The sequence below is a fragment of the Misgurnus anguillicaudatus genome, chromosome 24 (genome assembly GCF_027580225.2).
Source record: "Misgurnus anguillicaudatus chromosome 24, ASM2758022v2, whole genome shotgun sequence".
NCBI classification, from domain to species: Eukaryota; Metazoa; Chordata; class Actinopteri; order Cypriniformes; family Cobitidae; genus Misgurnus; species Misgurnus anguillicaudatus.
The window spans coordinates 16,025,187-16,048,516 of NC_073360.2; the positions used below are offsets into that span (position 1 = coordinate 16,025,187).

The following is a 23,330-nucleotide window of genomic DNA, read 5'->3' on the forward strand; positions in this document are numbered from 1 at the left end:
ATATACTGACAGAATTATAGCTGCACATGTGACTTTAAATCAGCTATGCACATTTACGATGACAGTAATGTTTCAAAGCCTGTTAACAACATCTGTCTGAAGAAAATGAGCCGACACACACACAAAAAATTTAGCAAATACTGTTGCACAAAGCTTTGCAGAATAAAGTCATTCGATTTGTTTATGTACACAGAGGCAAACTCATGAATATATACATACAGTACGGGGTCTGTTTTGGAACGTAAATCCCACTTGAAGACAACCTTCAAAAACATTTTGTTCTCTCCTTTCTGCTTGTACTTCAGACAAGCATCATTCATCCACACTAGAAAGTCAATAAATGTGTCATGATCCTGCCAGCCTGTCACAGTAATTCATAGTTCATATGGCAGGATCTTGGCGGTACCCGTGTTTTGTGCGATAGCACATGGCCTTTTGTTTGGGCTGTGTGCTTCCGTGTCTTGTCTCTGCCCCGCCCTCTTGTTTCCTTGTTAATTATTCATTATTGGTTAACTCTCCCCTCACCCGACCTTCCCTCGTTATTAGGGGTGTCACGATTCTCCAAATCCTTGATTCGATTACATTTTCAATTCTAAGGTCGCGATTTGATTCCTGATTTTTACTTTTTTTTAAAAACACAAAAAATGCTATGCCATTTTTAGACTAGACTTTTATGAAATATAATATCTGACCTTGAACCCAGAGTTGCCCCGCCATGTTAGTCGTGCTGCCATTGGAGAAATATGGTACATGCACATACCTGATAAAATGAAACTTCCTGTCAGATGAACATTCCTGTCAGTATTTTGCACCTTAAAAACGCGCTTTTATTACCGTCAGACGAGATTGTGAGACTAAACCCCAATAACTCATGTTTAAATGCTGTTTTCATAACTCTTGAGCAAATAAAATAAGTTGTTGTGAAACTTAAACAGATCTCAGATCAGAGAAACGACTGGTCCCGGCACAGACGGCGCTCTACTGTGTACGCGTACCAGGGGCGTAGGCAGAAATTGTATTTTGGGCGGGCCGTGGCAAAAGTGAGTGGGCCAATAGTTTATCCTAGAATAAAATGACTTAAATAATAATTAAACCTTAGAGTAGAAAAAAGAATAGACAATCTGCAAAAACAGTGACATCTTTCCTTTGCAATTTTCGGCGAAGGCAATAATAAAACACTGTTTAAACATGTTCAACCAACACAGATAGCTCAATAAAGGCTGGACAAGGCAGTCTTATTTAGGCTAGTCAGTAGTGCAAAAACAGTTTACCTGAAATAAAGTAGGCTAAAAGTAACAGGAAATTGAAATAATGAAAACTCTCAGCAGAGCACGGTTTGAAATAAATAACAACACACTGCCTAATTTATATTAAATCAACCATATACAGTGCAATCAGCCTGGTGGAAATTAAGCTTTTGTGCCAAAAAATAGCAAATAGTAACTTAACCTATAAGGCATACATCTATACACAACACACCACTTAGTTAAACTTCCCGAGCAAAAATTAAGGAAATGAGTTAAACAACAGGCTTACCTTTGTTGTTTTCATTCTACAAAACAAGACGCAAACGCCTGGGTTTAATATTGAAAACAGAAATGATATCATTATAGTCCAAAGAGTCACAGAGTTATTTTTCAAAAAACAAAAGGCACAGGTTTTTGAGGCGAGTAGTACTCGTGGATTCAAATTGGGTTGTACGTGGTTCATGCCGTTAGATCGGCGGGTCAACCTGTGTCAGTCTGACCGGAGAGCGCACTGGAACTGCCGCCAGGGAGCAAGCGGCAACCGGCGCCACAAGCGCGCCTAACTAGCCGCCTTGTGGGTTGATGAGTCTGAAGAACTGGGCTGGTAGGACTCGGCAGATGGAGGCAGTGGCGTATCGTCTTCCTCAACTCTTGCTTTTTTGTATAACACATGAAAGAAACTTTAGCTATTATTGTGGCAATTTTAATATTAGCTAAAAAAGCAGTTAGCAAAGTTAGCTGGCTGGCTGCCAGAGCCCGTCGCTCCCCACAGAGTCTACCTGTCAGAACCCCTAGCAACCAATTACGTTCCGGAGGCGAATTCCTACAACTTGCTTTAACAACTCCATTTTATTAAGAAAGCAAATTATACACACATCGGTCAACAATAAATCAGGATTATATTCATATATTTTCTTAAATACATTTGAATAATAAAAATAAACAAAAAATGTATTTTGATTAAACCTGCCTGGGCGGGCCAGGGAGTTATGTGGGCGGGCCAGTGCCGCCCTGGCCCATTACTGGCTACGCCCCTGACGCGTACATGCTTTGATTGAGTTTGCATGCTGTTTTTTTGTTTCCCATGTAAAGAGCAGCTCGTGTGGTGTCTCCTGCATCTGCCATGCTATCTTTTAACTGGCTGTAGCTAGCTAAGCTAGAGGAGATTGATTCGCAGCCCTCAACACATGTTTTTTGGCTTGGCAAGCTGACCGGACATGACATGGGGGCGTGGCAGCATCGACGATTCCATTTTTTAATTCGAAGTTCGAGGTTGTGACTTAATTTCGATAGATTTCGATTTAAAATCGATTTCGATTTAAAATTGAAATCGTGACACCCTTCCTAGTTATCTTGTTTAGCTTTTCCTATTTAAGGCCCCAGTGTGTTTTGTCCATTGCTGAATTGTTTTGTCTCTGTTACCTTGAGCTCGCTATCTTGAGCTTGGTAAAGTTTATAGTCAAGCCTGTACTAGTCATAGTCAAGTTAGTCTAGTCTTGTCATAGTGCGTTTGTAAGTCTTATCTGTAGTGTCATCAGTTTATGTCATGTTGTTTTTCCCCACATGGGCCTTTGATTTCTCAGTTTAAATAAACCTTTAGAGTTCATCATTACCTGCACTTGGGTGATGACGCTAATTGAGTTGAAAAATCTAAACTTTGACAGAAAATCGCACCGTGTTAACCAATCAGGAGCTTGCTCTAGTAGTGACGTGATTACAGTAAGTGAGTGGAGTCGCAGAAGCCCCTCCCATGACGGGGAGTTCCATGTGAATGTCTTGAATGACTAGAATTTCATGCACGGCTTTCACGCGCGAAAAAAGTCCAACTACATGCGAATAGCGCGTTTTTGCCTCCTCTACAGCGTTTGGTGTGAATCCACCACCACCAGACTTGTTGATTTAGAAGTTTTAATGTCCATCCATATTTATTTTTCAATCTATTTTATTAAGATACAAACAAAAAATACAGTAAATATGTAAAAAATATATATATCAGGACTAATTGTCGTCTTTAGGCACCGTCAGTGTTTAGTGTGACCTCTCTTGGCACTAAACACATCTTGAGCGTTTTTGAGCAGGATGAAGTAAAAAGAAATTAGAAATTAGGATTTCATTTTATTTAGTTTTAAGAGATCCTGCAGTTTCCTGCTATTGCTCAAGTGGAAGGGGAGTTTAAAACTTAACACATCAGTTTACATTTTATACAGTTTTTAATACTATATACACATTTCCTTTATTTTCTGGATGTATTCTATTAAAGAGACTGAGAAGTAATTATATATGATCATAACATTGCAAATACAACAAATCTAGTTCTAGCATAGTGGCATAAGACTTTTGCACAGTGCTGTATAACATATAAAGATGCAAAGAAATCATATTTTAAAGCAATAGTTAAGCCCAAATAGCAAAAACTCCTGTCCAACCCTTAGCGCAAAAGGATATATTTTGAAACATGTACTGGTTTCTTTGCTCTTTTCATGTGGTTACAACGCTAGATGCCAAGATTCATGGCCAGCAGCCACATCACCCTATGGCCCAAGACAGCTTGCCCACTGAAGCTAAGCAGGGCTTAGCCTGGTCAGTAATTGGATGGGAGACCACCTGGGAAAACCAGGTTGCTGCTGGTAGAGGTGTTAGTGAGACATGCCAGTATAGTGACAGGGACACTACACTGTCCAAAAGCAACTTCCTTTGGATGAGACGTTAAACCGAGGTCCTGACTCTCTGTGGTCATTAAAAATCCCTGGATGTCTTTTGAAGAAATAGAGTAGGGGTGTGCCCTGGCATCCTGGCCAAACTTGCCCGTTGGCCTACTAATCATCCCCTCATACTAATTGGCTATATCACTCTGTCTTCTCTCCACTAATAGCTGGTGTGTGGTGGGTGTTCTGGTGCAATATGGCTGCCGTCGCATCATCCAGGTGGATGCTGCACATTGGTGGTGGTTGAGGAGAATCCCCCTTTAATATGTAAAGCGCTTTGAGTGCTGCAGAAAAGTGCTATATAAATGTAATGTATTATTATTATTATTATTAAGATTTGCAGTGTACTTAAAATAATTACATAATGGTTAGTTTTGTGAGCTTCAGAAGGAGCTCACGTGAGTAATTTTATGATACTTTTATTATGGTTTCATGCATTTTTGAAGCTTATGTGCCCCAGTCCACATTGATTCTAAATATCATTATTTAAAATTTCTTGTTTACTTGATTTTCACAATGAAGAGATTTTAAACAACATGTTGACAGAATTTTTATTTTTGGGTAACATTTTAATTTGTGTCCCTGAAAAAAGCTTTAAGCACTAGTGAGGAATATGAATGAAATATTCCAGAAATATCAATTTTAAGTGCTTCTACCAAAGTGCTGTTTTTAAATCACATTATCATATGTTTGTTCACCCACTACCACAAATCATGCCAAGTCATTTAAAACCAGATTACACTGTCCATCTGTGCCAAACATTATCGCAGAAACTTTAATTCACATATTTGGTTAACAGAACAGGAACTGCAGACATGTTTTTTAATAGCATCAGTGTGATGAAATGCTATACAGTATTTGCTGACCACCTTCTGATACGAGTCAATGCAGCATCTGCAAGGTACCAATAGTCGTATTTCACAGATTGCGTCAAGGCAAAACCAACAAACTAAATGAATTGTAGCAACTCTGAATATCAGCAGGTGCCCCGGGGGATTTAATATGTCAGTTACATAATATAAGTCCAATGCATTTCCCTTCACCAATAATTAGCAATCCATCTTATTCACATCCATGCTGAAAAATGTTTAGCGAGAGCTTATAACATTTTTCTATACACATTTTGATATAATTCCTGGTTTACATAAGAACACTGAGGGTATAACACTCGATAATGAAAATGGTGTAATCCTTAAAAAAAATCTGGAATTCATCTACATTCAAATATAAAAAGTTATTTAGAAGAGTAAAAAGTTAGATAAAAGTACTCAAATTTAAATGACCCAAAAATATCAAGCTTATGTTTTCACAGATTGTTCTTTACGTTATGTAGGATGATTTATTTAAAAACATTATAAACAATTACTTTAGCTAAGTTTACAGATGGGGGTCACATGTATTGTTGTGCGTGTAGTGTCTGTAACATTTGCGCTCACCATCTAGTTCCTCCACAGAGATGTTGGCGAGCTGCTCGCTGTTACTGTGGTCGGATAGAGAGCGACTCAAGTAGTTCCCCTTGTACAGCAGTCCTGCCGTTACATGGTGGAATGGCATCTTCTCCCTAAGAGAGAGACACACAACAGAAATGTTTTACACATTCAACCAGTCAGAAGAAAGCAAGTGAGAAACATCTAATAAACAACCTGTGCAGCAGTTCAATTGTGTCTTACTTGACTGAAGGTTGAGATTAGGAATTAACCAAAGTAACAAAAACACAACTGATAAATTGTATCTATATCTGCAAAATATCATTTGAAATAAGTTAAAATTTAACTTATGTCACTGTATGAATTAATATATTAATTAATAAAATGCTGTGGGCTTCAAGTAAAAATGTCCTCTGAAAGTGATTCTTTTATGTGAAATGGTCAAATACAGCCATTTCATAAAATTTTTCATTTCTGACACTACTTCAAGGGACATGATAGATCATACTTAAGGTAAAGGCATAAAACCCCCAATTATCCTATTTCCTCGTTTGTTCAGTAAAATACCCCTTAACAGCATTTGGCACTTTAATATTGCTGCGCTGCTGCACTATGAACTGAAAATATTGTAAGAGAAGAATTTAAAGGCTATTTCAATGCATACAGTATTAAGTATTAAAATTAATAACATAAGAAAATATGCTGAAAGGCAACACAAATGACCCTTAAGTTTATGAGCATACTGTATAGGTGGATCTGTAAGAGCACAGTCAGTGCTGTTTATAGCTGTTATTTCGTTTATGTGTGGATATTATAGTGCTATTAAAATCATGCTGATAATTGATAACTGGAGATTGTCCTTTTTTAATGTATGCATTTTGCTGCATACTGTATAAGCGTATATGGTCAGTCAATATGAATTTTTTATGATAAATTCAATTGTGTTGCAGCATCAGCCTGAGTAAGCTGAGAAAATCATGTAGCACGCTCTGCTAAAGCTCTTAATCTCGGTTTGTAGCATTGGAGAGTCTAATTCAATATAATTTCTTGGGTGGTTCATAAAATTTCTTTAAAATCTTAAATTGAATGATATCCCAACTGACCATGTTTAGTCACTGTTTTAGATAAATATATCTCTGATTTAATAATAAAATACATAAGTAGATTGTTATATAATAAACAATATTGTTGCTTTTAGTGGTTACTGTGCAAGATCTTAGATTTAAGACGGATTTGGTGACAAATCTTAGATTTAAGACGAATTTGGTGATAAATCTAAGATTTAAGACATATTTGGTGACAGATCTTAGATTTAAGACATATTTGGTGACAGATCTTAGATTTAAGACATATTTGGTGACAGATCTTAGATTTAGGACAGATGTGGTGACAAATCTTGGATTTCAAAGAGATGTGGTGACAAATCTTAGATTTAGGACAGATTTGGTGACAAATCTTAGCTTTAAGACAGATGTGGTGACAAATCAGAACGGATTTAGTGACAAATCTTAAATTTAAGTAGGATTTACTGACAGATCTTAGATTTAAGACAGATTTGGTGACAGACCTTAGATTTAAGACAGATTTAGTGGCAAATATTAAATTTAGGACAGATTTAGTGGTAATCTTAGATTTAAGATGGATTCAGTGACAAATCTTAAATTTAAGACAGATGTGGTGACAAATCTTTGATTTAAGACAGATGTGGTAACGAATAAAGACAGATTTAGTGACAAAACTTAGATTTAAGTCGGATTTAGTGACAGATCTTAGATTTAAGACAGATTTGGTTACAGACCTTAGATTTAAGGTGGATTTAGTGACAGATCTTAGATTTAAGACAGATTTGGTGACAGACCTTAGATTTAAGGCGGATTTAGTGACAAATCTTAGATTTAAGGCGGATTTAGTGACAGATCTTAGATTTAAGACAGATTTGGTGACAGACCTTAGATTTAAGGCGGATTTAGTGACAAATCTTAGATTTAAGACAGATTTGGTGACAGACCTTAGATTTAAGGCGGATTTAGTGACAGATCTTAGATTTAAGACAGATTTGGTGACAGACCTTAGATTTAAGACAGATTTAATGACAAATCTTAGATTTAAGACAGATTTAGTGACAAATCTTAAATTTAAGTCAGATTTGGTGACAGACCTTAGATTTAAGACAGATTTAGGGACAAATCTTAGATTTAAGTCAGATTAAGTTACAGATCTTACATTTAAGACAGATTTAGAGGCAAACCTTAAATTTAAGACAGATATAAATGACAAATCTTAGATTTACAAGAGATTAAAGCCCGGTGCACACTGTGAGATTTCAGCCACGATCTAGCTGTCTGGGACAAATTGTGAAATTGTACAAGATTTCTGGAATCCTAGGCTAAAATCTGCCGTCTTTGATCGCTAGTTTGACATGTTCACAGACAGACGATTAACTCTTTCGCCGCCAGCATTTTTCATGATTTTCACAAAAGTTTAATGCCTTCCAGAAAATGCTCCTTTTTAAAAATATAAACATACAATATATGAAATAAAAGAACAGGGGCCGTATTCACAAAGAATTTTATCTTACCACTAAGAGTACTCCTAAATCGCACTAAAAGATTTTAGCTAGGAGTTTTCTCTTAAAAGTTATTCACAACGCCTTTCAGACCTACTTTTAGGAAGGAAAAAATATAACTCTTAAACTAAGAGTGAGTCTTCGTTGCTACGGATGACGTCAATTCTCATGCACGAGCTGCCTCGCAATGACCACGGTGATTGGTTGTCAGATGACAGGGCTGTCGTGCGGAACATAACACAGATGCACCAAATCATGGAATTACATCGAAATATGTCTGTGTCCTACACAAAATAATAATAGTAATGCCATCGAAATGCATATAAGAAAAGTCGTGAATTAAATTAAATACCCAAATGAAAACCGCCATTTGCCTAATAATAAAAAACGACATTGCATTAACACTTGCTTGATTAATTTACATCCTATTAGCCTAAATAGACTAGGCTACTTAAAGCAAGATATGTTGCCCATATTGAAGAAGCCTAATGTAATAAATAAATGACGGTGGATTTTATGAACTCGCCAAAACGGAAAAGAAAGCCCAACTGGACGCAGGATCAGTTACTGCTGCTGTCCCAGTTGGTGCTGGAAAAAAGAAACATAATAAAAGGGAAATTCGGCACTGAGATATCAAGCAAATCTAAGCTTGGGAGACAGTGATGCGCAGGTCAATGTACAAAACAACCGGCACCCGACCAAGGTTTTTAACTAACCGGCCCGCAACTCGGACCGCAAAAAATAATAAATAAATATACCGGCCCGCTCCCTTGCCCGCATTTTTTTAAAGTAGTTATTGTTTAAAATAGTTGACTGGCATTTTTATTTCAAATGACCCGACCAACCGCGACCCGAATATCATGAAAAAATATTTTTGGATGACTCATAACCGCAGACACCCGCTCATTTCGGATCAACCCCGCGTATCACTGGGAGAGGATTTGTTTGCAGATCAATGCAGCATTCCCGCTTGTGTCGCGGACCCCGGACGACTGCGAGAGGCGGTGGTATGCATTACAATCGCAGTCAAGGGCTACAGCCTTTAAACGGGCAAGCATGGCAACAGGTTGGCATACAATATTAAATATTTAATATCATTATTGTTTCATGTAATTCTAAAAACGTCCTGCTTGTCATGAATGAATTATGAAACAAATGTCATAAACAATATGTAAGGAAAAATTGACGACGGGCCATTGAATTATAAGAAAATAATGCACACCAAGGTGGTAATGCGGCACGACGCGAAGCGGAGTGCCGTTACACCGCAGGTGTGCATTATTTTCAAATAATTCAAAGGACCGGAGTCAATTATTCCGCTTATACCACGGTTACCAAAAACGTTGCTCTGGTGCCTATTTTTAAGACATTTGAAAAGTTAGGTGTGCGGTTTACAGAAAAATAATCAACACCCATAGAACATTTCTCAGCCAATCAGAATGCAGCATTCAACAGACCCGTGGTATAAGTTTACATTAAAGTGTGCTTTTAAGTATAGGCAATGCTTTTGAGTTGGTGAAACTGTCCATGTTAAGGAGGATCAGCACCTAAGGCATTTTAAGATCCTTTGTGAATAGGTCATAGTGAGTTAGGAGTCCTCTCGACTTCTTTTAAGCTGTCCCAGACTTAGGTGCTACTTTTAGGGCTAAAATGCTTGGTGAATTACTTTTAGTGAAAAAAATTAGGAGTCCTAAAGTTAGGAGTGACACGCCCATTATTTTTAGGAGTTGCTCCTAAATTCGCCAGTTAGGAGCTACTTTTAGCCTTAAAATTCTTTGTGAATACGGCCCCAGACCCTCTGCTTTCAAACAAAAAAATCTGTTTCATCCTACCTTCATGTGTTTTGTTTTTATCACCTCTCAAATATGTGTAGGTTTCATTAAAACAGCAAATTTTGAGCAAAAAGCTGAGATAATTTCATTTTTGTGATGGACTTTTGATAGAGATCAGATGCAGAACGATCTTTAAAACATACACGGACATACAGCTGTTTGCCATAGGGCAATACTTCCGGTTTTTATAAGTTGTGGAAGAGCGCCACCTGTGGATAATAACTGTATTGCAGATTGACGAGATAACTCGTCAATGGCGGGGAAAGAGTTAATGACCATAGCAATCCAAATTTAACCTCCGACAAAATTCTGGCAGTGTCAGAAATTTTGAGACACAATCCTGCTGTGTGAAATCTCCCTACGACAACCGGCAGATCAAGAACCAATAGAAGCATAGAACTCAATGAGGCAATTAGTGCGACAACAACAAACACATACACAGACAGAATGTCGAAATAAGCCAGGTGGACTGTACAGCAGGAGGAGAAACTTGTAAAAGTGTTATGGAGAGATAAAGAGTGCTTGTACAACATGTCATCGCCACTGTACCATGATAGGATAAAAAAGGAAGCAGCCTGTAGAGAAATTGTGCTGGAAATACAAATGCCAGGTACTCGTCTCCTTCGTTTTTTCTTCTTTTTATGCTCGTGACAATTCATGATTAAATAAACGTTAGATGTGGTTTGGTTTGCTAGCCTTCGCTTCAGCGTGTGTTCGCCCAGCTGTCGCCGATCGATGACATAAAACTGCGGACGTGTTTGTTTGCATTTGTCCGATTTCTAAAAGTCTTTAACCTCAAGTTTGACATTGATGGAAACTGAGATCATACAGTCTGACATGCACTTAACTACGATCTTGATCGCATAGTGTAGGAAGCAATCAATTCCCGCAGTCACCATGTTGGAGACCACTATCTTAGACTTAAAACAGATTTGGTGACACATTTTTAAACAGATTTAGTGACAGATCTTAGATTTAAGACAAAGTTAGTGACAAATCTTGTATTTTAAACAAAATTATTGGCAAATTGTGAGTCTGAACAGTAGTAAATGCCTTCAGCCATGTTCCAGCATCCAGTGGAAGACCTCTGTAGTCCCTATTATGCAATGGTTTTGTAAATATACAGCAACTTAAAACTGTACCAGCACAATAAAAACCACCACAAGAGAGCGAGAGAAAGAGAGAGAGAGAGAGAGAGAGAGAGAGAGAGAGAGAGAGAGAGAGAGAGAGAGAGAGAGAGAGAGAGAGAGAGAGAGAGAGACTTAAAGTACTTTAGTAGTAGTAGTCATTGCAGGAGGTTCCAGATTATAGGCTATGATTTGGGATGTGAGCCCATAGTCACAGTATGTGCTGAGTTAAAGCCAGATTCAAATCAGAGTAAAATGCATACAGATTGAGCAGCCCAGACGGGTAAAGTAGTAGCAGTCTGCCAAAGGACATATCCAATGATTGATGGCAGATCCTTGTAAAATATGGACGCTGCTTTGGGAGAAATGCATGAGACTTTTTGTTTGCACTAAAGGGATGGCTGAGGGGTAAGAACTTATTGGGCTTAACATTTCAGTCTTTTCTTAAAACATGGAGATATGAGGCTTTTTCCAGGCAGGCTACAAAAAACACATTCAGATTTTTGTGCCTAAATGGTCAAATTTGTTGTTTTATTGGATCATTTGGGATGTGATGTGTATGTTACATCATACAAAGTACACAATCTGGAGCTCCAAAAATATACAATGCACCAAACTTTACTCATCTACATTAGCAAACTACTGCATCTGATTCATCTGTTCATTATGTAGCAAAGATTGACTGAGTCAGTTATTCTGAACACAATACAGTATATGCATTTAAGTGCTGTATATGTTATGAGCAGAGACAATATTCCACTTTTCAGTCCTCTATTTCTACAGTAACAGCTCATAGGTGTTGTTGGATAAATCACTTGCTGATTGGTCACAGTTCTTCCGAATATATTCATTATAAATCGTGAATGAAAAGTGAGATTCAAACGAATGTCCGTTAGTGAACTAATTGTATATATTTATATGGTAATTCGGTCAGAAACGTCAAGATTGTGAGATAAACAAATCGTTTTGGATTAAAAGGTTTGGATATTCTATTTCCTTGGACTTTTGGGGATTTATGAACAATTTGCTTTGGACAATTTCACCGAAGCGGATAAAGGGAAGATTTTGAATTTGAGTAACTATCCTAAATCGGCGCCGCCCGGTTCAGGTAACTAACAACTAGATTACAGTTTTATGACTGCTAAAAATCATATTATGCTTTGTGTGTGCGCTTAATCGAATCCCGAAAGTCTAAGCTTTACAACGATGTGCCGCGTGACCGTATATTTTAAAGATTTAATGCTTCAAAGTTACAATGACGTAATGCAGCCTTACGTGCAAGGGAGGGGGTGTACCGTGTACGGCACAGTGTTCCTTATCAGGTTAAAAAGGTCCTATAGACGGTTTCAACAGCAGCAACATAAGCAAGCTGCTTTTGTTGACTAAATGCAACTTCCAGCAGACTTTCATATACAATCAATAACAACAGAATCCTTTTACAGTAGTTTATTTCTGATAACAAAGCAAACAAATGACAGGTAAATTACCTTCGTTCAGATATCATATCTAACGTATATCAACTATTACATTGAGCTAAAGTTATTGTGTAAATTAAAGTATACAATGTTAACTACAGGTCCTTGAATTATTGCCTGGCTGCCAAGCCTCTTTTACTTTGTTTACAGTTGGGATCCATGCCCCCCCTTCATCTTTAGCAAACCAAGACATTTTATTTTCGATAAAGTATTTGTTTCAGAGATGAGTTTAGTCAGTCGAATAAATAAATACAAACAGGAAGTTCACATAACCGCAACAACACACACGAGTCCGATGAAACCGTCTATGTACCACTTAGGTAAAGATGTGTAATATATAACTCTGAGGTATTAATATTAACTCTTTAGGTACAAATGTGTACTATTTGAAAGGATACTGCCCCGGTGAAAGCTACCATTTATTGACCTTTTTTTCTGACTGTGCATTAAAGTTTAATGTCACATATTCAAATAATAAATCGGTAACACTTAATAATAAGGTTGTAACATTACCAAGAATTTAAAAAGCTGAAAAACTTGTTCGTGTTAGTTAATAATGCATTTACTGATGTTAACCTATACAACCTTATTGTAAAGTGTTACCAATAAATCTTTATTCCAAAAATGCTTCATAAAAACACAACTGTATTACAGTTAGACATTGGAGGGTTGTTTTACTCCAACAAATTGATGTCTATAATCTTTTTAATGTGAGATAATTAATACAGTGTCTTTTGCTTTTTATTTCATTATCCTTTCAGGGTATGATTATGAATATTATGCAACATATGCCAACTCTTTGCACAAGCAAGACTGAATTGGCCAAATAAATCACTGTGTCCCTGAAAGGGAAAAGGCACCGATGAGCTGTTTATGAGCTAATTATTCGGGCAATTTTAATTTGGGTAATTATTACAATGTCCTCAAGTTATTAAGAATTCAAATCCCTTTCTTGTTGGCGACTCTGTTTACGGTACAGACCGTATGTGTATACATTATTGCCATGAATTGTTTTATGAAGAAGACTCATACATCAAAGTAACAAAGTAACAAAAAAATTACTTATTGTGCAAATTGCTAAGGAACGCCACACATCATAAATAAGTAAGCCATGAGAGGGCATAGGTTACATTATTTTTACAATAGGGAATGGGTATTCTCATTACTGTAATATATAGATTTAATTGGCTGATTGCTTTTATAAAGTGGTAGCCCTACAGTATGATAAATCACACCAATGTTGTATAAACAGACTCATTATTAATAGTTCTTCCCTCAAATATAATACACTGTTTGAAAAATGTAAAAATATGTACTCCAGCTGTCACTGGAGAAGTACTCCTGTTCTATTAGGCACAGAAATGTAAACATTTAGTACCAATATGCACCTTTGTATTAATATAAACTCTTTTAAAAGAGTACAGCCCTAGTGACAGCCGGGGTACATATTTTGACAAGTATATCTGACAGTGTACAGCTTGTAGTTTATATTTTATATTCTTGTATTATTCTTAAATGTTGGCACATGAATACAGAACCTGTGATAACAGATGTGCGTTTATCATGAATAAACCACAGTTTTGTGGCTTGTCCAAATTGATTTTAAAGCTGGAACTATAGAATGTTTTATAAATATAAACATACAGTACACCTGATAGCAGTTTCGAGATATTATCTGGTGGTATGTAAACAAAAACATTAAAGTCTGTTTCTATGCCTATGCATTTTTTATGGTAGATCAAAACCCAGCATTCAGCAGAGACCCCAGCCTGGCAGTCTAAGGGTGGGTTGCACCAACAAGGATTAAATTAAGCAGAGTTTAGAGCTAATCTAGGGTTTGTTGATCCCAGTTTAATTTTCATTCGAGTTGTGTTGCACCACTTAAATTTAAACACAGATTAACAAATCTTAGATTAAACCTTTAAACTGTATTAAATCCTTCACCTGCGATTTATTTTGTCCGCCATGTTGAATTTTCCGGTGTAATTAAACAGCAACAATGTTGACGTTGTCATTCAAAAAGGAAATAAACAGTTTATGCAAGCAAAGGTAATGTAATTCTTGTATTATAAATCACCTACATACACCGGTAGGCTAATCTAAAGGCCTGATTCAAATAAAAACATTTGACAATCTTTTAAAACAATTAACAGACCAGGAAATATTGTGACAGGAAATATCGCAAAGCTCAGATATTGTGCTATAATGATGAACAAGATGTGTCGACGCATTTGTCATGAAGCGCCACCGTGTGTCCGTTCATTCACTGTCCTTCGTCTGACTGGAGCGCGCGTGACAGAGGAGAAGCACGTACGAGCATCGGTAGCTGTCACCGGTGCTGTTAATAATCTTTTTGAGCCGCCAAACTCACTTTGTTGAGATGTTATAATAAACGCATCTTTGAATAGCGCCACCATGCTCGCGCTTTGTGTTTCTAATCATTTAGCCAGACATTTAATTGTAAAAAACATATTTAAACCTCCTCATATGCAAGTTTAAAGTTAATCCCTCACTGAGATTTAAAACGGAGTTTAAAGTAATGGAGCAACAGGATTAAAGATAATCTAGATTTACTGTAAGATTTAAACCTGGATCAAAATGACAGTTTAAATTTAAACCTGTTTATTTTTAAACAGGTTTAAAGTTTGGTGCAACGGAATTATTAAATAAGCTTTGATTTAAACCAGATTTAGGCCTAATCCTTGTTGGTGCAACCCACCCTAAATGTGTCCAGAGGGAAAGCATGACTAATTTACCTGCCATTTCAGTATGAAAAACTATTATGGTTTTCAGATGATTACTGTGGAGAACACATGATATCTGTAGATCTAAAGCGAACTGTGGTTGGCATTTTAAAAATGCACCAGTGAATCTGATAACGTTTAGGACAAAATATACTCTATACTGTAGATAAATTCGGATCTAGTAAGAATTAAAGTTGGGTATAGTAGGCAAACAACATGGATATTAACTTTCTTTTAAAGCAGCAGCTATTTACAGTAAATGCAAATAGCGATATTTTCTATTTAGAGTAAGTGACAATATTAGAATTTCCAGTAACACTTTAAAAAAGGTTGCAATTGTTAACAATTAGTTAATGCATAAGCTAACATGCACAATACTTCTACAGCATTTATTAATCCAGCCCAGTCTCCTGAAAATGCGTATAAATAGCACAAAGTGTAAAACTCGTGCAATACATACGCCAAATTCCACTTTGGCGTGCATATGATACGCAAGTCCTTCCCATTCATTTAAACGGGGCATCTTTTTTGTCGTTTTATTTATTGATTTCTCAATTTTTTTGCTATTTTTTTACCATTTTCGCTTGGGTTTAGGGTTAGAACAACTTTTTGTTATATAAAAATGACATCCTAACCCAAACCCCAACTCTAACCCCAACTCCAAGTGACCATGGCTTAAATATGGACAAAAACATTGAGAAACCTGTATATTAAATAACCTCATTAAGCAAATCTAAAATCTAACCCTAAACCCAAGGGGTTTAAAATGGTTTAAAAAACAGAAAAAAATTGAGAAATCAATAAATAAAACGACAAAAAAGATGCCCCGTTTAAGTGAATGGGAAGGACTTGCGTATCATATGGACGCCAAAGTGGAATTTGGCGTATGTATTGCACGAGTTTTACACTTCGTGCTATTTATACGCAACCTCAGGAGACTGGGTAGCAAGTTAGGGATGGGGCGGTATGAAAATTTCATATCATGACCAAGGTTATCACGGTTATCAATATTATCATGGTTTTGTTAAAATGAGATCCCTGGAGATCCCTGAAATTATTTCTGTAGTAAAAAATAAATAAATCTGTTTAATAAGTTTACCGTAAATTAATACAATACATTATCCCTTAAATGCCTTTTTGTGCAAAAAAACTATGTTGCCTGCGTCAAATTGATTCTGGCTGGACAGGATTTACAGCACATTTTCAAAATCACAGTAACCAAACACGGTTGTAATGATAATTAAATTTTAAACGATAATACTAACCGTCAGGACATTTTATCGTGGTTAATCATGAAACCGTTACTCGTCCCATCCCTAATCTTAGTTCAGCATTTACTAATACATTTATAAAATCCAGCGTTGTAACTATTAACATTTGTTAATGCACCATGAACTAACATAAATAACTGTATTGACATTAACATTAACAAGAATCATTACATTCTCAAAAACGATTTTGTTCAACGTTTGTTCATGTCAGTCAATGCATTTACTAATGTTTACTAATACAATATTGTAAAGTGTTACCAAACTTTCTTAGTGATATGCTATTTACAGTAGGTGAAATAAGTTTGATATAATAAATAAAATGTTAAATTTTCAAGTATAAATAGTAATTAGATGCTAATTGTTGGCAGATGCCATTGCTCTTTGTATTTTTGCAGATTAACAGGATGCAACAAATGAACAAGTTGTTAATGTTTATTAAAAATATTAAAAGGGATGCTTCATTATTAGGAGAACAAAAAACCCTCCCCACCGACCCCTTACCCTACAAAATAAATACTTTTATGCTTAATAAACAATCGTTAGGCACTTTATTACCACTTTTTAAACATTTTCTCAATTTTTATTGAAAATAAATGCCTTTTCAATATGATATGTGATAAAAAAAAAAGAAGAGCCAGGTCGGCAAAAGGCGGATTTAAACCAGGGACATCACATGAAGAGCCGGTCCCACAAGCCATTTGGAAAGGGATGCTAATTTCACTTAGTGTAAATCGAGTAGTCGACTAAGTTCTTTGAAACATCAAAATTGCATATGAATAGATAATTGTAGCCGGTTACAAATTGTTCAGCATTTATAATCAAATAAAGCATTTTTTTTTTTACATTTTTAACAAAGCCTATAAAACGATGAATTCACTGTAGAAATGCTCTGACTTTTAATTCATACTGTATGACTTTGGACTTTTTGAATATTTCCCAAAATATTTTATTATAACTGATGGAACCCTTTGAAAAAAAATGCATACAGTAGCTTAATTGATATAAAGTAATAATACTGTTTGTATATAAATAATGATACAAGATTTTAAAAAAGTCATTACAGGCGTTGTTGAGCCAACAGCCCATTACAAGCAGAAAATGCATTAGGATGTCATGTTGAAGAGAGATAATGGAGTATCTGCATATGTTTGTTTACAAAAACTGAAGCACAATTGATCACATTGTGTTCAACTGAGGACTTTCCAATCCCATTCTGTGCCACATCAAAGAATCGAACAGAACCAAAGTTCTTGAGAAAAAAGTGAATGTAAAATTATTTTAAAATCATAATCGAAATGTAAACCATAGAAGTACAGTAACGTATCTGCAGATGAATTATGTCTTAAAAATCCAATTATAAAATGTATGTAGTAACTCCATATTGAAAACATCCTGCAGTTAACTAATATCCAATGTCCGTATCCTCAAATTGAATCACAAAGCACACTATAAGTCATTGAAAGAAGTCGGGTGCAGACAAAATGTCATTTCAGATTTTGTCAAACTAGCCCAATCTTCCCTATACAGTCAACCTACAGTATGAAGGACAGTCTCAACATAGACATTTCAAATTAATTGAATCGCATATAAAATAATCCCTCACCTTACAAACTCTTGTTCGTGGAAAAGTGACATTTAACACAAAAAGCTGAACATGTTTCAACAAAAACGCAGTTTACAATATGAGAACAGACCAAAATCCCTAAAGACAGCAGCATTCATCCCTTACCCGTACTGATCATACTCTACAGGATACTGAAGCACAACAGGCTCCGTCCCAGTGCCGTCCTCACCACCACCGTTCAGGACACACAGCCCCTCACCCTCAGACCCCTTTATCCGAGGGTCCGGATCCAGATTGGCATCCTCCATCTGACAGCGCACTCCAGCTCGGAGCACAGCAGACCGTCCCGGAGAGCCACAGCCACACTCTGTCCCAGCGCAAGTCCTTTAGCATCGAGTGCCCAGAAATGCCTAGTTAATTTTTCAGCAGGTAGTCACTCATTCATTCGTTCATTCAGCCATAAGTCACACACAGGCGGTCTCTCATCTCGTCCTCATGTCACTCTCTGAAGAGGGATGTGCTGGTGTCATCACGGGGGTTTCACAGACTGGCTCGATGACAGGAGGAGCGCTGCCTCTACAGATCCAATGAGAGTAAACACACTCTGGGCTGCTGACCAACACTTCGAAGCAAACCAATTCACATGGATCCTTCAGGTTGATATCATAAGGACATCAATCATTTGGTCATCCATCATTTGGTCCTAAAGAGGATTGGGGGGTGTTGGCTGGGTGTCACTTGACTTGTCAAATGATTAAGGTGAATCATTTGCCCAGAAATTGCCACCTAAGAGTCACTGATGCATGAGGCATAAAGTTGATTTTGGAAATGAACAATGATCAATGGTTTTGTACAGTAACCATAGTTGAACTGTGGTTTTTGGAGTACCATGGTTTTAGAAATGGTGATCAATACACTTTTACTGTATTATACCCATTTTTATGTTTTATTGACACTGTTGCAGTTCATATAAGACAAAATGATAATGTGAACAACATAACTATAAATGAAGATAAATATATTATATTATATTATATTATATTTATATGTATATTGTATTTGGATGTCTGCACTGAAAGCTTCAAGTAGGCTACTAAAAAAATCTTATATGAGGTATATTTTATATTACATAATATATTATATTATGTTCGTTGAATAATAAATAAATAAATATGACGATGTAGCTAAAAATCAGTGAAACCAGTATCTATAACATTAAAGCAAGCCAGGTCTGGTTTAATGTCGTACAGTTATAACACAACAGGTGCAAAACTATAGGTAGACTACAGTTTATAAAATCAACCGGACAAAGCCCAGTAGACGAATACAATACTTGATTTATAAAAAAAGATCTTACCTTTAAAGGTTTTTGTTGGCAATGTTTGAAAGTGATGGAGATCCCGTTGTGCCGATATATCGCTGCGGAATCCAGATGATCCCGGTGCTGAAAACGGTAATCATTAATTCTTCTCGGTTACTTGGCAAGGTAACGTTAAATTTCCAGATTTCATTCACGATTATACGCACTGTTATTTCAATCCATCGGATTCAAACTGGAGTGGACACAGTGCGTTTCTGTTTTTCCAGAGAATTATCCGCACACGCGTCTCACTTCCAGTAAAAAGCAACAAAAAAAAAAAACAGTTGGACTTTTCCTGCAACTCCGATCCACTCTAAAGACCCCCGGGAATCATCGGTAAGTTACCTCCATAATATTTGACGAAATCCAGTCGATAGTTTCCGTCTTTAAGTGATTCACAGGTAAAAAAAAAATATCACACGCTGCTCATGAAAGACTGCACGCTCACACACACGAGGCTCATCCATCAACTGATCCGACAACAATCAATAAACATCGCTGTCAGAGTAACAGTAAAGCTGGATATTGTTGTCCATAAAAAAGAAAGGTGCGAATTTGGTTCGTGTGATAAAGCATCAGATATTTTCCTCACATCGTGGATTAACCCATTGAACACACTGAATGACGGACTGGCTGACTGAGAGCTTGAGTCATTACTCCACCGGGTCCATTCTACCACATCATATAGCCTACTGTCATTCATCTGCAGCTGATCCGGGATCAGCTGAAAATATGAGGGAATATCTGATCAACAAGGCAACCTGACTGCTAGTTTTCATTCAATGAAATTATTTATCTATCTGTCTGTCTGTCCATCCGTAGAAATGTAGCCACAGCCTGGTGGTGGTTGGTTGCACAAATGGAGAAAATAGTTTTCTATAAAAAAGGAAATTAAAGAGCACCAATGGTCTGATCCACGATTTTACATTTCTTTGGTGGTGTGTGTGTATTAGTACGTTAACGATATGCAAAAGGTAGCCTACAAATCCTCAAAGTATACGATGATGCAAGTTATCGTTTTCAACGTAAATCTTTTTTCTTGGACTACAACAAACACACGGATTGTAGGCAAGAGTTTACTTCCTGGGATTGGTGATGTAGTAAAGACCGACATTATCATAATTCCTCCAGCTTTGACTCACAGCCTGTAAGTTAACTCCGGTTCGCATTGCATTGTGAGCGAATCTTTCAATCAAGGTAAGGAGTGTCACATTAAGCTGCGTACAGATAAGCTGGTCAATCAGGGACAGTTTTGTACAAAATATGTACGTTTCAGGAAGAAAAATGTACGGTATGTGGAAAACAATGTGTTTTTTAACCATAAACCACGAAAACACATTGTATTATAGCAAATACACAAAATAATGTTGTTTTTAGCAGGGCTTTGAACCAGATTCTTTTCCCAATTGGTTCGTTCCGAACAAAAACAGTATTTTAACGTTTACGGCTTTTGGTTCAACCCTAAAATTGACGTTCCTGAACTGGTTAGAACATAAAAATAAAGTTCCCGAACTGGTTAATAATGTTCCATGTCAGCTGTGGGACATACAAATAAGTAGACTGATCATTAGGACATTAAACTGAAATTATTACATAATTTTCCTTAAGTTTCTATCTTGTCATCAAACATTAAATTAAGGCTAAGCGGCATAACTGCAATTCTGACATGCCTACATTTGTTGAGTGAACTTAAACACGCGCACACACAGACGGAGGACGAATTCTAAATGTTGCTTCGGGAAGAAGATGCAGCATAAACAGTCAGGAAAATTACGTTGTTTTTCAGTGCTTTATTCGTCAAATATATTTTAATGGACTACAGTATGAGACAGTAGCGCATCTCTCCCTCAAGTTTATACATCAAGAGTTCTGATCTTTGAAGGTCATAGGGATAATCACGTTTGATTGGAGTTGGACCGTACACATTCAAACGCATGTGCGTCTGTGCGTACAGAAAATTGCTCACTTTAGCGACTTTTTGTGGTTAAATTGTTTAAAATCACTTAAGTGTTAACATTTACAAGCCTTTGAAACACGTGCAAATTATCAACTTTGACCCTATTTTAATTTGCGAATTAATCCGCAAATCGCTTGCGAGCCGAACTGTGGGTCGTGATCTGTACGGATGAAGGATCAACTGCGATCCGTTACACCACTAATTAGTATTAAAAAAAAAAAAACATCTTGAGATACTTGATAGACTATAATTTTTACCTCTTATGATTAAGCATTAGAGACTTGGGCTTGAGTAGGCTAGTTGCTGGTGGCAAGCTTCTCATTTCTCCGATGAGTCAAAGAAGACTGGAAGTGAACTTCACTGAGTCATATTGCACAGAAATCTTGTCAAAGAACGCAAAAAAAAAAGAATGGTATTAACCGGTTACCATTATTTTAAAAAACGTTTCTGTTCCGGAACATATATTTTTTTGTAAGTTTCTGGTTTCGTTTTTGTTCCTTGCAAAACATCAAAAGTTTCTGGTTTTCGCTTTCGTTCCGTGAACCGGTTCAAAGCCTTGGTTTTTAGCAATGAAATAGGTGCACTTTAAAACTGTACAGTTATACAATCCCACAGACGTACTTTATATTGTTCTGTATATAGAAAACAAATGTGATTGCTTGCTCAAAAATGCATAAATAAATAAAAATAAGATATTCTGTTTTAAGGACATTATTCAAGATATAAGAGAATACAGAAAATATAGAATGATGAAATACACATTGATGAACCCCTTATCTAAATATTGTCCCACTTTTTTACTTTAAAATTGACTAATTGTCATGCCTAAACCCTGAGAACTGAAATATTTTGAACTGAAGATCACCTTATCATATTTAATATGTAGGAAGAAAAAGGGCAGGAGCTCATCACCCATTTATACGAGTTCATGAATACTAAAATAATTCAGGTCAATGCATCAGAAAGTTTTTAAGGAGAACGTGCTTTGAACAAGAAAAATTTTATATATACATAAATCTGAGTTTTTTATCATTTAACCCAAAATGAGAACATTTCCTGTGGCTACAAATTACAGCCAGCTACGGTGGGACAAATCATATAAGAAGGAAGAAGTGAACTCCCACCCAGGTGAAACATCACAAAGCACAAACACCATATTGTGAAAAGTAGGCTTGATTTTCAATCACGCTCTGTGTTTGTTAATAAAGGCCATGATTAAAAAACACTTAAAAAAATACAACTATAGGCATGACTGGAATGACTTAAGGAATACTGTTTCCGGGTCAAAGCCTCAACTCGTCAGCGATATATTAATAATTTGTACAAAAATCCATGTACATGAGTCCATGTCTGGTCATTTCAGATTTTGTTATGGAGATAAGAATTGGGATCAGGTGTTTTTGCATTATGATAAGGGTGTATGTTAGCATGATTGTTTTGTTATTTCCCTATGGTATTTGAGATTGGTTGGACCCAACAGCGATACATGACGTCAGACTTAACAAGCCCATAGAGACCACAGGGTTTGACAACCAGCAAACAACCATCTAACAGCACCTTAGCAACTGCCAAGAACACCCTAGCAACTACATATTTAATAGTCTAAACATACTTGCTTAACTAACACTATGAATATAATGGTGAAATACAAAAATTGCCTTTTTTTAATTAATTTTTGTTTTTCCTCATGTCACTACTGTGTTTACTAATATTGTGTTTACTGTTAGCTGCCTTTGCAACCATAAAAAACTGTGAAAAGAGCTATAGAAATAAACTTGAATTAAACTGAACATATGCCCTGACAACCAACTACAACAGGTGGCACATACTTTTTTATTCTTCATTTTAAAAGGTGCAGGATTAAGTACCAATTTGCATTGCATTATTGTTAGATTCTTGATAAGTACTGCCATTAAAACGACAACAAAAACACTCAAATATTTTCATAGCCTATCAGTGATTGTCAAAGAGCTTGGATCTCTTTAAGCGTCCTCTTCACACTGAACATCTTGAGCATGCTATGACCCATCACATTAGACCAAATAACTACACAAC

The 23,330-nt window shown here is 36.5% G+C and overlaps 1 protein-coding gene across 4 annotated transcripts in view; it reads right to left on the reverse strand.

The window, feature by feature from the left end:
• caln1 (calneuron 1) overlaps positions 1–20,157 on the reverse strand; it is an 85,533-nt gene extending 65,376 nt beyond the window's left edge. The window contains exons 1-4 of one of the 4 annotated variants that reach the window (XM_073862699.1): positions 19,486–20,156; positions 19,316–19,402; positions 18,124–18,534; positions 5,389–5,513 (exon numbers count right to left, since the gene is read on the reverse strand). In XM_073862699.1, coding sequence (XP_073718800.1) covers positions 5,389–5,513; positions 18,124–18,266 — 268 coding nt within the window. In that variant the 5' untranslated portion in view covers positions 18,267–18,534; positions 19,316–19,402; positions 19,486–20,156. Of the gene's footprint in view, positions 1–5,388; positions 5,514–18,123; positions 18,535–19,315 lie in introns of all 4 variants that reach the window. The other 3 variants (XM_073862700.1, XM_073862698.1, XM_055196177.2) reach the window with 3 other exon arrangements.
• Positions 20,158–23,330: the final 3,173 nt, after the last annotated feature.